At 40.9% G+C, this 18307-nt stretch overlaps 3 protein-coding genes across 3 annotated transcripts; 2 read left to right on the forward strand and 1 right to left on the reverse strand.

Annotated features, from left to right (window-relative positions):
• The first annotated feature begins 2897 nt into the window (after positions 1-2897).
• Positions 2898-3866, forward strand: LOC103052179 (olfactory receptor 11H6-like). The gene has a single exon (XM_007444819.2). It carries the CDS (start codon positions 2904-2906, stop codon positions 3864-3866), a length of 963 nt encoding a protein of 320 aa, XP_007444881.1. The 5' UTR covers positions 2898-2903.
• Positions 3867-9153: 5287 nt separating this feature from the next.
• LOC103052418 (olfactory receptor 11G2-like) lies at positions 9154-11662 on the reverse strand. The gene is made up of 2 exons (XM_088144115.1): positions 11633-11662; positions 9154-10101 (listed from the first exon to the last, which is right to left on the reverse strand). The coding sequence occupies exons 1-2, from the start codon at positions 11660-11662 to the stop codon at positions 9154-9156; spliced, it is 978 nt and encodes a 325-aa protein (XP_088000241.1).
• Positions 11663-16871: 5209 nt separating this feature from the next.
• LOC103055978 (olfactory receptor 11H6-like) lies at positions 16872-17813 on the forward strand. The gene has a single exon (XM_025177422.2). It carries the CDS (start codon positions 16872-16874, stop codon positions 17811-17813), a length of 942 nt encoding a protein of 313 aa, XP_025033190.2.
• Positions 17814-18307: the final 494 nt, after the last annotated feature.

Below are 18307 nucleotides of genomic sequence, written 5' to 3' on the forward strand. Positions count from 1 at the left end.
CCACACCCACCTCTTCAGGCTTCCACCTGCTGCTTTTCAGGGTTTGAAGCTCAGCAGAGGTTCAAGCTCAGTTGCAGCTTCCATGGGGCTCTCATTCTGCTTCATTCTCAGGAGAAAGCCACCATCAATAGCTTCTGTTCCTTTTTCTCTCCTGGGCTCTGCAGAAGACCAAGGAACAAATCCAGGGTTTGGAAAATACTGCTGTTTTATAGGCAGCTGTTAATGCCCTTACACTGGAAAAAGCTTAAAGGGAAGGGAGGGAAGTAGAACAGATGTTTGTCAGTGTTCAGGCATTTTCTCCATTCTGCAATGAGGAATAGTAAAGTAAGTAGGAGGCAAAAGTTGAAAGGAGCATGAAAGATCCAGTGGGATAAATATTAGCAGAATGCAGAACAAGGAAACAGGAATCCTAAACAAATCTGTCAGTAATTCAATCACTGAATTCATAAAACAGACCTAGAAATTAAATAATTCATACAAATCTTATTGAAACAGGATCACTGGAATGATGCAGTACTGACACATGACCTGTACCCAATATAGGGAAGTGAAGTGCTCCCATGCTTAAATTTGCCTTTGCCTCCCAAGACACCAAGAGCCTCCTGGCATTACAAGTTGTCCATGATGTCCTGTTGCCTGGAAGGTCTATGTCTACTGGCCAGTTAGTGTGCTGTCATAAGGAGACAATGAAACAAGAGAGGAACTATTTTTCTTAATGTGAGCATGGCCTTCACTCCACTCTGATCTGGAACAAAAAAAGAATGTCAATAGTAAAAAATATATGTACTTGGGTTGAACTGTTGAGTTCTTGGTATTCTTTGAGCTTGACTGTTTTCCTGAAGATGTTTCATTACCAGGTCAAGTAACATCATCAGTGCAGAGAACAGCAAGATCCCAAGAAAAAGGAATTTCACATGTTGCAAGGAACAGACCATTCTTCTCCATAAAATAAGTAGGTCCAGGTTTTGGTGACTGCCAGCTTTATCACATCCCCATATTTTTAAATGAAATAGCATATCCACATAACATTCAAAACTTTCCAGTTAGTCTACTCAGCATTTTATGTGTCCAAAGTAACTCATAATATGGTTGCACTCCAGTCTAGTCTAGGACCATCTGCATTGTATCTCATTAAAAAACAACAAAAATGGAATTACATTGAGAAGACACCTCTCTTTCTCTGTCACACACACACACACAAACAATATTTTATGATGACCAAATTTGTACCCCAACATTAACTGGGAAAAGATTACATTTGGGGGCAGGAGAGGCATGGCCTGGGTCCTGTCTGTTTGGGAATGCCATCTGGCAGGGCCCAGGAAAAAATATTTTTCTGTTGTGGCACCCACACTTTGGAACATCTTCTCCCCAAGACATGGTTTTGTCACTGAGCTTGGGGATACAGATATGTGGCAAAGTCTGTGCAATGGTTGTGTTGATCTGTTGTTGGTTATTCTGTTTTTATTGTTGTTAAGTTATTGATGTTCTGTTTTCTTGCAGTATAGAAACCAATTTGTGTTTGTTTTGTTGCCATGGTGGGTATCAGAAGGAAGCAAAGGAATCCACCAAGTGGGAGCCCTGGGCCATCACTGTGGCCAATATGAAGGAACGGTTGAAATCCAGAAAAAAAATATTTCACTGGCTTCATTTCCAGCCAATCTGTGCACAAGAGAGAAGCAGCTGAAGGCTGCAGTGTGGAAATGTCCTTAGACAACCTCCATCCCATAGCATAGCTACATGGTAGATCTTCAGCATAACAGGGTATTTGGCTCCAAGTCACCAAATAGAAACTACATCACATTTGGTTGCTCAAGAACATCCATGTTTTGCAAGTACACACCTCAGAAAAACAAGAGTTTCTAGAAATCCTTGAAGGCATAGGAACCTGTCTCCATGTTTTGGTGACTAATGACACAGATGCTGTGGGACACCTCCCCAAGAGAAACCAGATATGTAGGAGAGATCCTCAAGCCGTGATCTATACTCCTGCCCTCCTCTTCTTCTCTGAGCATCCCTGAGCAGGGGGATGGAACGGCACACTGCAGTCAATGAGATACAGGAAGAGTCAACAGAAGAGGGAGGTGAGAATTAACAAGAAATTAGCAAAAGAGAACAGCCTGACCAAATAGGTATTATTTCAATTCTTCCATAGCTTAAAATTGAAAGGTCAACATCGTGGACAATTGTATAGCCGCCTACTTTCCACAGATCCAGAAAAAAGTCAAGTTTGACGTCTATTCCCTTTCCCTTTTTTCTAATGAGGAGGATCAGGAGACATCATCATCAGCATATCTCCAACAGCCATTCCTGCCTACTGAAGCTCTTTCAGAAAAAAGAATGGCATCAACTATGCTTGTTCAATTCAAATATTTTGCCCACGCAAACACACTTACTCTTGAAACAAGCTAAGCACTTTGGGAGTGACCCAGAGAGGAACTAGTAGTTGTGATGGAATTTATGGAGGGCTGAAAGGGACATAAACAGCAAGTATATCTGGATGTGGAATTCTTCAGTTATCCACCAGCTTGTAACTACTGTAAGTACTCTTTGAACTTTTCCATGCTGTAAACCTTCTGGAGATAAAGCTGGCTTAAGAAATCCTTTTCAAATTTGAACGCTTTTCTTGAATTTGGCTAGACAAATAGTTTGATGTTCTCTCCAGCCCACATTTATCACAGTCCTTGAGTGGCAGATTCCCTGCTTCTCTACCCCTCCTGGATCAGTAAAAAAGAAAGGAAAGAAAGATCCAATCCCAGCTCAGCCATGAATTTGCTGGTTGGCAAACTTTAGTCCAGGTGACATTTCCCAGCAGAAACACTTATCTAGAGTTATGATATTCCCAAAGATTATGGGCCTTGAGTACTCAGGTGTATATTCTGTTACATGCTATATGTTAAAAGATGGAGACAGCAAATAGGACCACAGCACAAGAATTCATTTTGGTGGGCTTTGGAGGTGGACAGAAGAAACGCTTCCTGCTCCTCATTTTTTTCACTACTCTCTATATCCTTACTTTGGCTGAGAACATTGTCATTATCACTGTGGTGCTCTTGGACACCTTCTTGGCCCGGCTTCCCATGTACATCCTCCTAAGCAACTTCTCCTGGCTGGAGATGTGTTATGTGAGCACAACTGTTCCCCGTATGATCTTGGATTTGGTTTCACCAAATGGGATCATCTCCTTCCATGCCTGCTTCTTTCAGTTCTACATCTTCTTTACTCTTGGTGCCACGGAGTGCTTTTTCCTCTCAACTATGGCCTTGGATCGCTATTTGGCTATTTGCCACCCACTACGCTACCCCTCCATAATGTCCCCCCATTCCTGCTATGCCCTGGTGGCTGTCTGTTGGATTCTTGGCTTCCTGTGGAATCTAATCCCAGTTGTTATGATCTCCAAGTTGAACTTCTGTGGTCCCAATGTAATTGACCATTTGATATGTGATCCTGGGCCCATCCTTTCCTTGGCTTGCTCTCCACATGGAAATATGCTCCTTCGCTATCAGTTTGCAATGAGTGCTCTGGTTATCATACTCAATCTATTCTTTGTTGTGTTATCCTACAGTGCTGTGGTTCTCACCTTAGTGAAAGCCACTCACCGAAGTGGCAGGAAAAAGGCCTTCTCCACCATATCCTTCCATCTCATGGTGGTGACTCTTTTCTATGGTTCTGTGGCAGGAATGTATGTAGCTCCAAGTGGGAAAGGTCAGTCACGTGTCACTAAAATAGTCACTGTCTTCTACACTGCCATGACACCCTTTCTCAACCCCATGATTTACTGTCTGCGGAATGATCAGATGAAGGAGGCCCTTGGCAGGGTGCAAAGAAGTAAGGTAACTGTGCTGAGATTTAATGCAAATAAATGATAGGAAACTAGAAGAAAACAGTACAAATATAACTAACCATCCAATCAGTGAGATAAACAAATGTCACAGTTGGAAAAGAGGAATATACTATCTCATGAAGTATTTTGCATGGTCTAATGCAATGCAAAACCTTACTGGAGATTTTTAAAAAAGAATAGTTATTTTCTTTTTGTTTTTAATGAACCTTTCTTTTTTCAGAACTGATTTCTATTTCATTTTGGTCCCATTTCATAAGACACAGTTGCAGCCCAAGTCTACGGAAAGTCTGACAGCCAAGCTTCATTAACACTTTTTATTAAACCCCTTAATATTTTTGGCTTCATCTCATGTTATTTCTGATGGAGGGAGAATTGCTGATAAATAATATATTATACCTATCTCTTCTCTAGTCATTCAAATGATTCCTCTTCCTGCAAGGGATGGAAAAGCCTGGAGTTTGAATATGTGCATTTTAATTAAATTGTTGTGTAGCTATGAAAATGATAGTGTATTAGAAGTCAAAAGCAACATATGATTAATATAAGTATAAAAATACTTTTAATTAAATTTGTAATACTCAGCTATGGAGTACTAAACTTTATGTTGAGGTTTGTAAATGCTTGTCTCATTTTTTTTTTTTAAAAAATGGGTTTATATCTATTCTGTGGTAGATTGGGTTATCTTGCTTTGCGTAAACAAACTATTCATACTTGATGGTGACAATGATACAGATCTTATATATTCCTTTTTTATGTTTTTCTATTGTGTCATTTTTTTTTAACTTGGAATTCCTGTCTGCTGTCCTTACGGCTTGCAACAATTGTTTCTACAGATCGTATTATTTGTAATTTTAAAGCCATGAAATTATTTCGTAAAAAAAACATTGTGAACTCAAAGAGGAGGGATAGTAGATAATAACGAAGTTGTGCTTCAGAAGTTAAATAATGTGATATAGTTTATATGGTTTTAATGATTGTTTTATATTGGTTCTTTTTAACTGACTGTTGTACGCCACCCAGAGTCGCTGTCTGGTGAGATGGGCAGCTATACAAATATGATTGATGAATGAATGAATGAATGAATGAATGAATGAATGAATGAATGAATGAGCAAACTTCTGGAGGAGTCAGTGTCTTGGCTGCTGAAGCAGGCACTCGAAAGTTGTGCAAGGACAGAAAAAAATTGTACACAAGCCAGAAGTGGTTGCGGGCAGCCAATAAAAATGGCCACCTGTAGGTCTTTCATTTTCACATTATGCCTCTCAAGTTAATTAACTTCTCAAACTGGGGGTGAGGGGGCATTGGAGGGGTGAAAAAAGTCAAGATGGTGGCTGGGGCAGTGCAATTTAAGCCCTACACCTTTTTTATGTGTGTTGTGCAACACACGTAAAAAAGAGGCGGGGCTTGATCACATGGTTGCCATCTTTAATTTTTGACTCTTCCTGCAGATGCCCCTCACAGTACTCCCAAACCAGTTTTCTATCCTGTATCAAAACTGTCAATAAATTTCCTCAGTTCATTAGTCCCTCTTAATGAATTGCAGAAACACAGCCCTGAGAAACACAGCCCTGAGATGAGCTTTCTCCCCAAGCTCAATTTCTTGATGCATTATTCCTTGTTAAACTATTTTAAAAGCACAGTCCTAGTAAAATGAAACTTGCTGCAGTAGGGGACAGTACCTAGCTGATCTGAAACAATGAAGTGAAATCAAACATGGTTGGAATTTGGATGAGAGACCACCAGGTGATAGCACAAACTAGAAAACTGAAAAAATATTCCAGAAGAAGGCAATGGCAAACCCACCCTCCCTCCCTCCCTCCCTCCCTCCTTCCTTCCTTCCTTCCTTCCTTCCTTCCTTCCTTCCTTCCTTCCTTCCTTTTCTTTTTCTTTTTCTTTTTTGCAAGAAAACAACTTGGACATACCTGTGAGGTCACCAGGAGTCAAGCTTGAGTGAGGAAAATTTCCCTTTTAATTGATTTTAATTAAAATTCTATTGTGTGAATCTAAGGTGGTTGGCCAAAGCTCACCTCAATGGAATCTTTACTTTTACATGAACTGACAACATTTAAATTTCTGATACACTATGGAAAACTATTGTTTTTTCCCCCGGTTCTTGATTACATGGCAAGGGGCGGCAGTTATTGCTATTTCAGTTTTTTAGAACCTATGTTACCCTCCATATGTGTTTCTATCCCAAAATGAAACAGATGCCAACATTGAATTTATTTATTATTTGAAAAATGTATATACTTCCCCCCATCTTAATACATAAACCTGGATGGCTAATAACAATACACAAATACACACACAAACGCAGATAGAGAGATGATGAGATGAGATGAGATGAGATGAGATGAGATGAGATGAGATGAGATGAGATGAGATGAGATGAGATGAGATGAGATGAGATGAGATGAGATGAGATGAGAGAGAGAGAGAGAGAGAAAGGGATGATAGAGATTACACACCTCTAATCACAAAACAAAAATAACCATAATACAATAGCTGAGGCACCATAACAGACTCACAACACAACTACCATAACTATCACATACTGTATATCAGGTTTAACTAACATCCTGGCCTAGCACCAGGGTGAACATCCAAATCTTCACAGCCTCCTGGAAGATTAGGGCCCTCCGGATCTCGTGGGGAGGCTGTTTGGTAGGGCAGGCCCCACATATGATCATGAGAGCACGATTGTGTTGATACAATGAAAAGGGTTCTTAAGGTCAGAAAAGCATCCCTGAAAATTGGGGCATGTGGGGAATAAAACATCTGGGTTAAATGCATGGTATTTAGATGAGAAAGCAGAAACAAAACCATGGAAGGAGACCATGTCAGTTTATTTCCATGTCAGTTTCTCATTTGGGGTAAGCAAAATTATTGAAAGTAGAGAAGAGGTATCCAAAATAGTAAGCCAAAAAAAAAAGCATGAAGTGAGAAAAAAAGAAATACAGCTAAATCTAATTTATACCATTTATGTAGCTCTCCCCACCGTTTTGTCCTTGCCAACCATCCTTATTTAATGGTTGCATTCATCCATCCCCTAAGCCAGAACGTTTAAACTGGTTTGTGGAACAATCCGTGGTGGCCAGGTTTGCTCATCATAAGCTGATATGCAAGTCCAAAACACCCATGGCTTGGCATATTGGTTGAAGTCAATATTTTTACACATGTGCACAGAAATAATCTTTGTTGTTCAAATGCTCACTTGGATCTTCAGATTGTCATTGGGTATAATGAGAGGAGATGTTGGAGACCTGTCTCAGGATTTTGCTTGCTTCTAAAAGCAGGTCATGGGAACTGCAGTGGTGGGATTGGGACCATAGTGCTTTCCCCTACCCTCCATGGCGTGATCTCAGGTTTGTTTCCCCCATACGTATGCCTTATCTCAGGGTTCTTCAACCTTGGCAACTTTAAGATGGGTGGACTTCAACTCCCAGAATTCCCCAGCCAGCCTTGCTGGCTGGGGAATTCTGGGAGTTGAAGTCCACCCATCTTAAAGTTGCCAAGGTTGAGGAACCCTGCCTTATCTGCTTACATCCCACAGTATGGTTACTTCTGAATATTAGACACTGAGAATTATATCCTGGAGTCAAAAAATGGAAGGAGATGTAGCCAGTTGTGATGGAATGTATCTTCGAAGAGGAGGATGTTGTGGGGGATAGCAACAGAGACCAAGACCACCAGGAAGGCAAAGGAGACCGAAGACAACACAGTCCTCAGGGGGAGTGTGGGAAGCCTAAGAGGTTCAGGATAGCCACTCCCTAGAATCTCCCAGGGTAGACCCACGAGTTGCAGTAGTAGTATAGATTTAGTCTGGCAAGATTCTGTCTATATCGGGTAAGCAAATAAAGGAATTTAACTCAACTGGACAGTTTCACCGTTGTTTCTTGGGCTGGGCCTGGCACTGGTAACTTGGGGTTTCTGAGTTTCTGAATTCTTGGCACTACTAATTAAAAACTATTGTGGAACGATTTTGTCTTCTTCAAAAGGTGAACTGAGAAACTGGGAAGACCGCAAACAGAAGATGACATTGAAACCTCTCCATATATATATTGAGAGAGAGAGAGAGAGAGAGAACAGAAAAGAGGTTATTTTAATTGTATTTATTTATTCATGCAATTTCTATAGCCGCCCGTCTCAATCCAAGTGACTCTGGGCCACCAACAATTTCAGTGATAAAAGGTCTTCTGCAAATACTTCAGGCATAAGGACAATAAACAGATTGTGTAGAGCTACACAACTTGCAGCAAATTTCCAGACATTTCAGTTAAACCTAATGAAAAAAGGTACAGAATGATCTGCTGTCTAATGAAGGTTAAATGGTACAAAATGGATAATAGTGAATCGTGGAAAGGAATCTGACAGTCCTGCTTGTAATACTTGGTGTCTGAGCTGCTCACAGAAAACTTTCATTATTTAATTTACTTGCTCTTCAACAGTGCTCTAGCACAGTTTCATAGCCTGGATTATTACATTTGCTAAAGCAGATATACTGCTTTTTCTCGTTGAAGGCCAAAAAAATACATGGACTGAAATAAAAATTTAACTGGAGTTAATTTAAATCACTTAATCTGATTATTCCCTGTACATTTTATAAATTTCCCCTTTAGCCAGGTATTCTTGGAGAAGTCATTGAAACTTTATTTAACAAGGAGCATCTCCATTGTGAGCGATCATTCATGACCATTTTATTCTTTTTACACACCATGTTAACCCATAAACCATGGCTTACAATCACAGGGGTTAAGTACACACAACACAACATACCAAAGCGGATAAAAAAAACATGATTGTTTAGCACAAAATATGAATTTAGCCACCGCATGATATCAAGGGATGACTGCTGATCATAACTATGTAGTTCCATCTTCTAGAATTTCTAAATCTGAAATAGAATAACCATCCAATGTTTGCTTGGCTTCAGGACAATATGATTATTTATGACAATATTATTCGTAGAAATTGTAAACAGATAACAAACAGATTAAGGTGGAGTATGTGAAAATTATGAACAACAGTCAAAAAAATCACGACAAGATATAACACAGTACTAAACACTATCTCAAATACAGTTGAAGTTTCTGTTCTTCAAGCATCATACTTTTCTGTATCCCATGATAGTATTTAAAGTAACAGCATACTTTCACTGTACTCTAGTTGTTAATTGTTAATTGCTTTCCTTATTTTTGTACCTGAAACCCAATAAGAATGATTTACTTTCAGATTTAAAAGATCCTAGAATGGGAAAGGCCCTGATCTCCTGACCAAGGTCCAGACCAACCATCCACGAATCACAGCCCCTAATTCTCCCCTAACAGTGTCCTTTTTAGGGCACATTTCATCTCCTTGTTCCTCAAGCTGTAGATCAGGGGGTTGAGCAAGGGGGTCAGCACTGAATACAAAAGGGTCACCACTTTGTTGCTTCCCCCTGAAGCTTCGGGGACTACGTAAGTGACCATGATGGAACCATAGAAAAGGCTTACCACTATCATATGTGAGGTACAAGTGGAAAAAGCCTTCTGTCTCCCGGTAGCTGAAGACAGCCTCATTACTGCTCGAAGGAGGGCAATGTAGGAGCACGCAATGAAGAGGAACGGGCCAAAAATAGCAATGGAGCTGAGGCTGTAGAAGGCCAGTTCTGTGCCAGGGGCTGGAGTGCACGAGGAGGCCAATAGTGGTCCTGGGTCGCAGATAAAGTGATCGAGGAGGTTGGATCCACAGAAATGGAGCTGGGAAATCAAAATGATGGGTGCTAGAAACCAGAGAAAGCCAGAAGCCCAGCAGAAAGCAGCCAGAATGCAGCAAAACCTTTGAGACATGAGCACTGGGTATCGCAGGGGATGGCAGATGGCTAAGTATCGGTCTAAGGCCATTGCGGCAAGAAGGAAGCTTTCGGTAGTTCCCATAGAAAAGAAAAAATAGAACTGGAGAAAGCAGCCATGGAAGGAGATGACACCCGGTAGTGGAGATGCCAGATCCAAAAGCATCCTGGGGGCTGTGGTGGTTACATAGCCCATCTCTAGAGCAGAAAAGTTCCCCAGAAGGATATACATGGGCAGCTGGCTGAGTTGAGAGTCCCAGAGAACAGCCCACACAATGCAGAGGTTCCCCACCAAGGTGAAGGCATAGCAAATGGAGAGCAGAGAGCACAGGAACAGCTGGAACGAGGGCGAAAGGGAAGGGAAGCCCAAGAGGACAAAGCCCGTCGTCACCCTGGTATCGTTGGCTTGATCCAAAGGGTTGTCCCTCTGCTGCTGTGAGAATCACATTGGGAAAATGATCAACTTCTGAAAGAAACCATGCTATGACCTGCTTCCCCAACTTGGTGGGGACTACATAAGGGGTCATAAGGATATAAGGACTTCAACTGCCAGAATTCTCAGCATCTGCCATAATAACTAGGAAATTCTGGGAGCTGAAGTCCACATCCACAGGAGGTCCAAGACCGTTATGAGTTAACCCTGGCTGGAAGCTCTACTCACTGGCCTGAAAGCCCTCTGTTGCTGTTCTCCACTTCCAATATTCAGATAAGCAATTCCTTTCAGCTTCTCCACTAGTCCATTCCCCTACACATCACCTGATAGTACTATTTTTGGTATAAACATTAATGTCTGTGTGCCAGTGAGCTACCCACAGTGCAGGAATAGATGTAAAAAACAAAAATAAAGTTGGAGAGTTTATAAAAGAAATCTGCAAAGCCTGAAGAATATCCCTTTAGAAAGCAGGAAGATGGAACTGAGGTTTGGAGTGAATGTAAAGGTCAAGAGAAAATAAGCAGGAAGAACTTAAAATTGGAAGGAGAAATATTTTAAAATGATGGGCATTTTGAATTCAAATTATAGTAGAAATATCAGCACAGATCTGTTTTAACATCTGAAATCTGAACCAAAGAAATAGATACTGTAGCTGGCTTTGGTTCTAGAATTTCAGTAAATACCTAACTTTCTTTTAAGTTGGAAGGCACAAAGTTATTTCCAAGAAAGAAGGAAAGATTTCCCCATTGATGTTGCATTGCTTTTCACCCTGCCCACCCATCTTTTCTCTTTTCAAGAAACCCCGGGGGTCATGACTGATGGTCCCATTTCCTTTTATTCTCATGACATCCCTGTGAAGAAAGGTTATGCTGTACAAAACTGGGTAGCCATTCAAAAAAAATTGAACTGTGATCTACTCAGTCTATTCCAGACTCACAGTCTTTCCCATCTCATTCTCAAACACTTTGTAGAAAGCCTCTGGAACCATTCCGTCAAAGCCAATCCTATTTTAATCCTAAACAACTCACTTTTCAGGATCATAGCATCATTCATGCAGACCATTGAGTTCAATCTCCTGCTCGGTCCAGGAATCCAAATTGGGCATCCCAGACAGAGGGACATCAGGTCTTTCCCTGAGCACATCCAGTGAAGTAATGGATTCCATACTGAATTGCTGTTATTGTTAGCAATTTTTTCTAACATTTAATCAAAACTGCTTCTCTGGCACTTAAATCTGTCATTCCAAGTCCTGTGCCTTCAGTGTCTCCTCATAGGATCAATCTTATTGTCCTTCTCTGGACCTTATCCTGTCTAGGTTTGCTAGGCAGCTCCCAAAGTCATTTCCTAACTGCAATTGCAATGTTATCAAAGACAATTCTACCAAGCCAGCTTTCCCCAGCCCATTACTATCCATCATATTTGATGCACACTAAAAGGGTGCAAAGCAAATTCACCTGCATGAAGAATCCAGATTGATTCTTCCTGAAATAGTCCTTTACATTTACAAGTCAACAGAACTCCTTACCACAGGTTTGGAGACATCCCAGGATGACATCTGTCATGCTAATTTGATATGTCCCGATCTGGCGCACAAGGACATTAGAGATGAGGAGAAAAGAAATAATATTAGTCTTTATTTTATAAGCAGAAATCCTTGTGTAGCACCAAACATGTGTTGGTTCCTATGTTCAAATGTCTTGGATTTAAACATACTGATTGATTATCTGCCATCAAGTCAGTGTTGACTTCTAGTGACCACATAGCTAGACTTTCCTGAGAGAGGATCAACCTATTGCTTTATTGTATGTAGCTTAGGTCTATATGAGTTTTTCAAGTCTGCCAGCTCAACAAGATCAATGTTTTATACACTGAAGTTTACCTTTCTCTCTTTTTCTTCTCCTAAACTTAAGGAAGGGTTAAAATTTGGAGTCAACTGAGGATTCCTTCTTCAGTTCTAACAGAAAAATTAATAGGTTAGAGAGCTGGGTTGATCTGGAAGTCCATCCACAGTTCCCATTTTTTAAAACTTGATTCAAGGATGGAAGGACGATTGGATTTAGCAATTGAAAGAGGGGAGATGATAAGAGGGTTGACTAACCATAATATTTGACAGAAGGGAATGTGGACAAAACACTCATGCAAATCTGCAACCCTTACCTGATTCAGAAGAATACTCTGCAAGTGCAGCCAACTTTCCCATTATGAAGAGCTTACCACAAGTCAGACATTGTGTTTCCATAATTGAATGTCTCGGGAGGGCCCTGTCCACAGAGAGTGATGAAGAGGAAGCAAAGTTGGGATGTTTTCACTGGTCAGAGCCATGAGTCTTTCTGGCTGAGAATCCTGAGCATTGTAAACCAAGACGACTACAGGGTGGCAGGAGGACCTAGTTACAGTAGCTCACACCTGCATTACTACCCAGTTGGATTACTGCAATGCACTTTACATGGGGCTGCCCTTAAACACTATTCAGAAACTGCAACTGGTTCAAACATAATGGCCATGTATTTACTGCCTCCTGGCATTGGGAGCACAGAACACCGATTTTGCGGGCTGTGCACTGGTTAAGAACATGAGCAGAGCCCTGTGGATCCTGCCCTGGCCCATCTAGTCCAGCAGTCTGTTCTCACAGTGGCCAACCAACTGCATAAAGAAGCCCACTAGTCTGCCAGCAGATAGCCTTCAGAGGCAGTACCACGGCCATCAAGGCTAATAGCCAATGATCTCCATGACTTCCATGAATTGGTCCAAACTTTCTTTCTTTCTTTCTTTCTTTCTTTCTTTCTTTCTTTCTTTCTTTCTTTCTTTCTTTCTTTCTTTCTTTCTTTCTTCCTTCCTTCCTTCCTTCCTTCCTTCCTTCCTTCCTTCCTTCCTTCCTTCCTTCTTTCTTTCTTTCTTTCTTTCTTTCTTTCTTTCTTTCTTTCTTTCTCTTAAATAACTTTATTAGATTTTTAAAACAAAGAGATAAAAACTGACAAGAACTAACAATTAGAAAGCAGAAAAGAGAAAAAGGTAAAGAATGAAAAGGAAAACGAGATCAAAAGTGCAGAAAGAAAAAGAAATACAAAAGAAAATACTTCTGACTTTCTTTTACAGCAGATATGCATATAAAGTTGCCTTAAGCTCTTACTCTAAGATTACAACATGACTCACATTTTTTCTATTGTTTATTGTTATTTCTAGTCATCAAATCCATATATCATGATTTCATTTTCTGTTTCACAAAAAAAAAGTCCAAAAGGGGTTTCCAGTCAGCATTAAAATTTATCAGTCTTTTTTCTAATCAAACCTGTCAATGTCACCAACTCAGCCAGTTCCATCAATTTCATCCGTTCTTCCACTGTAGGTAATGTCAAATCTTTCTACCATTGTGCATATTAAAATTTTGCTGCTGTTATCATATATAAAAATGAAGTTCCATTGGTTTTTTTCCAATGTTTATCCATCAATCCCAAAAGAAATGTCTCTGGTTTCAAATGTATATTAGTCTCTTCTGAATTTTTATTTGAGTTCAAAATTCTTTAGCTTTTTTACATGTCCACCAAACATGATAAAAAAGTCCCTTCTTGTTGTTCACATTTCCAACATACATTTGAAGTACCTTTATAAGTTTTAGATAATTTTTCTCATGACAAATACCAAAGACACATGATTTTATAAAAATTCTCTTTAAGATTATAACACAGTGTAAATTTCAATCCTTTCATCCACATATTCTGCCATTGTTCCATTTGTATATTATACCCAAAGTTTTTAGCACATTTTATTCTTTCACTTGTTCATCTTCTGCTTCAAAAATCAATAAAAGTTTATCTATTTCTACATAAGAACTTCATCATTTCTACATTATTCTTTTCCAACCCTTTTCTGAAGTCAGCCTAGATGGTACCAGCACCATATCTTGTAGCAAATTCCAAATTTGAATTAATTGCCAGTTGGTTTGGGGGTACAATGTGAGGCATTTGTGTTGACTCATAAAGCTCTTCATGGCTTGGTTGGTGGGATTTGCAGACCCACCTGCTCTATAAAGGTTTGGTCCAACCTATTAGATCAGTTTCTCAACCTTGGCAACTTGAAGATGTGTGGACTTCAACTCGCAGAATTCCCCAGCCAGCATGTTGAAGTCCATACATCTTCACGTTGCCAAGGTTGAGAAACACGGATCTAGATCTTACAGAAGCAGCTGGATGTAGTCCCACACTTTATAGGAATGTGGAGATAATTTTTGTGAAAGTATGCAGGAGTCATGAAGAGACAAGAAAAGATGACTCAGTCCTGGGGAAAGGAACAAGAGCAAAATAACCCTGGTTTGATTTTGTTTGGTATCAGAGGGGGCAGAAGGAAACTCTGGCAGGCTTTCAAGTTCAGTTATAATACCCCACAATAATAAAGGAACATTCCTGTAATCTTTGCAATGCACGTTTCATGACCTGCTGTACCTCAAAGGGTTGCACACGCTTCCAGGAGGTAAAGGGGCCTGAAGCTGTTTTGTTGGGGGTTCTTTCTTCTGTATTCATTTGGGTTTTTCCAATGCCATGATTTGTTTCAGTCGCCCTGTGGATATTTTAACTGTTGTTATACTGTATACTCTGTAAGCCACAGAGAGTCACTAGATCAGTGTTTCTCAACCTTGGCCACTTTAAGACCTGTGGACTTCAACTCCTAGAATTCCCTAGCCTTGCTTCCCTTGCTGGGGAATTCTGGGAGTTGAAGTTCACAGGTCTTAAAGTGGCCAAGGTTGAGAAACACCACATTAGATTGTGGTGGGGTATAAGTTGACTAAACAAGCAAATACTATGGGGCATGACTACAAAGGCAATAGGGCTTCGAAAGAACAAAGGGGCAGTTATTCACTGAACATACAGGTAGTCCTCCATTAAGGACAGTAATTGGGACCGGGATTTCCATCGCTAAGCGATGCGGTCATAAAGTACAATGTCATATGACTGCATCACTTGGAGGCAGCAATCCCGGCACTCCCCACTGCCGTCGTTAAGTGAGTCCCGGGTGGCTCACCAGCAGGCTGGCAGGCAGGTGAGGTGCAATGCAAAGTGCAGTGCGAACACAGCAGGGCTAGGTTTGGCTACTGCTGGGCAGAGGACAGTGCATGAGTGGCCTATGAGGCACAGCACGAGCCTGGTGGGGTCAGAGGTGGCTGCTCTTGGGTGGGGGAGGATGTGAGTGACTTACCAGAGTGATTTGCAACCTTCCCTGCCGGCTTCCCTGTTGACTTTGCTTCTCAGAAGCTGGCAGGGAAGGTCACAAGTGGTGATCACATGACCACAGGACACTGCAACCATGATAAGTGCGAGCCAGTTGCCAAGTGCCCAGATCACGATCATGTGACCGCAGGGGTGCTGGGATGGCCAGAACTTCGAGGATTGGTTGTAAGTACCACTCGTTCAGCGCCATCATAACTTTGAACGGTCCCTGAATGAGTGGTCATTAAATGAGGACCACCTGTAGTTTCTTTCTAGGGAATTACTTTATTTTGCTTTCCCAGAGCTCTGCTCATCTTCCAGTATCCTTTCCCAGTTTATCAGTATTCTTTGGCCTTCTAAGTGTTCTATGGCGAAGCTGACAGTATAGTTTTCCTGGAAAAGTGTTTTTCTAATGGGGTAGTTACCCAGTTTGACACTATATAGCTGAGCCTGAACTTTGGTTTCCCTGGGAAGATGTACTTGGGTTAGGGGCTTTAACCTGGCCCCACAACATTTCCTACATACATGACCAGAAAGAAATGGAATGAACATCCCTTGCATGATTCCCTAAGAAAACAAATTAGGCAACAACATAGATCTAGCTATATTTTCTCCTTCACATTCTAGTTTTCCATGGGCAAGACATTTTTCCATATGATAGAAGGTGACCAAAGTATTTGGACGAGGGTATTTTTCTAATATACCATTAGGTCTTTGCAAACAACTCCTCCATAATGCACTCTATTGGTTTGTTTGCCCGATATTAAGCAAAAGCAAAACCCAGAAGAAAAAAACTAACATCTTTGGGAATAGTTCCCTAAACGGGAAGGAGTTAATTGGACTCCAAAGGCATATTACTTTGAGTTTGTATTTGAGGGACACACACCCAGTCCAAATACTTCAAGCCAGCCTTCAAGCATAATTTCAGATTCAGGACTATTTTGTCTTTGGATAACACCTCACACTCCTGCCTGCTACCATAGCTGAGCATACAATGAACCATCATCTGTTCCTCCAAATCTTGATCCTGCATTTGAGATGAGCCTTCAGCTAGACAGATCAATATTTTGCAGATGCATCAGATACCGGCAAGTATTTTCAATGTAAAGTCAACGGGGGGCGGGGGGGAGGGGTCAAAACTGGGAGAGATACATTTGAATGGGTATCCATAGAACCAAATGATTTAGGCTCATTCAAGAAAATGTGGATCCCATTATATGGGAAAATAGGGAAGAAGATATAATTGTGAAAAGCATCCACTATTTTCCATTATATCCATCATTTGAAAAACTCTAGAGGACAAAACAAGTTGTCCCCTGGACATATGTAGATATATGCATAGACACATCTTCTAATGCCATTACCATCTGTGCTTATTCCTACAAAGGCTGAGGAGGGAAGACTAGCTATGTTGAGTTAGAGTCCTCCAAGAGAGTTCAGATGGCTTCCCATTCAGGCTTCAAGTGGCATGGTTGCTCAGCCTCTCCTTTCAGTGGAAACAGAAAGATGGGAAGGTGAAACTTTTTTCTGGTATGTAATGAGGATCCTTTTATTGCATTTCAGATGGAGTTGGCTAATAAGAGCAACATTCAAGAGTTCATTTTGCTGGGCTTTGGAGGTGAGCCACAGATACATCACCTGCTCATTATTTTTTTTGTTGTTCTCTACATCCTGACTTTGACAGAGAACATCATAATTATCATCCTGGTGTCCCTAGATTCCCACCTGGCCCGGCTTCCGATGTACATCTTGCTGAGCCACTTTTCCTGGCTGGAGATGTGTTATGTGAGCACAACCATGCCCCGTATGCTTTATGACCTGGTAACTTCAAAGGGGAACATCTCTTTCCATGTCTGCTTCCTCCAGTTCTACATCTTCTTCTCACTCGGCAGCACAGAATGCTTCTTCCTCTCAGCTATGGCTTTGGATCGCTACTTGGCCATCTGCCATCCATTGCGTTACCTGCAACTAATGTCCAAAAATATCTGCTATGCCCTGGTGGCTACTTGTTGGGTCCTTGGCTTTCTGTGGTACATTGTCCCTGTGATACTAATGTCCAAGTTGTCCTTCTGTGGCTCAAACATCATCAACCATTTACTATGTGATCCTGGACCAATTCTATCCTTGGCATGTCCACCATTAGGAAAGACTCCTTTTATTTGTCAAGTGTTTATGAACACTGTGGTTATAGTCAACCTCCTCTTTGTCGTGCTTTCTTACAGCATAGTGATTCTCACACGGATGCAAAAATCTAGCCAAAATAGCCTTAGGAAGACTTTCTCCACCATCTCGTTCCATCTTGTGGTGGTCACACTTTTCTATGGGTCAGTGGCAGGGGTTTACTTAACTCCCAGAGGAGGAAGTCAATCAGATATCACTAAGCTAGTAACAATCTTCTACACCACCATTACCCCCTTTCTAAATCCCTTGATTTACTGCCTGAGGAATGGCCAGGTGAAAGAGGCCTTGGGCAGGTTGCTGAAAAGAAAAGTGAGATTTACGTAAAACAAGGAAAGACTTTAAACAGCTGGAGAGGAGCTGAGGAAATAGAGAACACATCCTCAGTTGAGGAGAGAGACTCCAACTTTTAGAACAGAAGTCCTCAATCATTCTGTTTAAATGGACAAACTTGGAATTTTGTGGCAAGTCCAGTGTTACAGAATAGTTGCCATGATGGGCGTGGATAATCGCAAAAAACATTTAATAGAAGGCAAACTTGTTTCCAAATCCAACCACTTCAGAATATGCTACTAGTTCAGTTTATCCTTGGGTTTTCCCCTCCTCTGGATAACTGGAACATTTCTAATGAAAGCACTTGGCTCCAACCATAGGATCTGTGTGGGGCCCACCATATATTATGCGTAACACTGGTATTTAACTTTGCGACACACAGGCTTTCATCTATCTCTGTCTATTCTATTGTCTGTCTGTCTGTCTATCAATCAATCATCTATATATCTAATCTCTATCTATCTTCTATCTATCTCTATATCATCTAT

The sequence above is a fragment of the Python bivittatus genome, unplaced genomic scaffold (genome assembly GCF_059951505.1).
Source record: "Python bivittatus isolate LINGU-HERP-01145 unplaced genomic scaffold, Pbiv_v1 ctg000430_np1212, whole genome shotgun sequence".
In the NCBI taxonomy this organism is placed as follows: Eukaryota; Metazoa; Chordata; class Lepidosauria; order Squamata; family Pythonidae; genus Python; species Python bivittatus.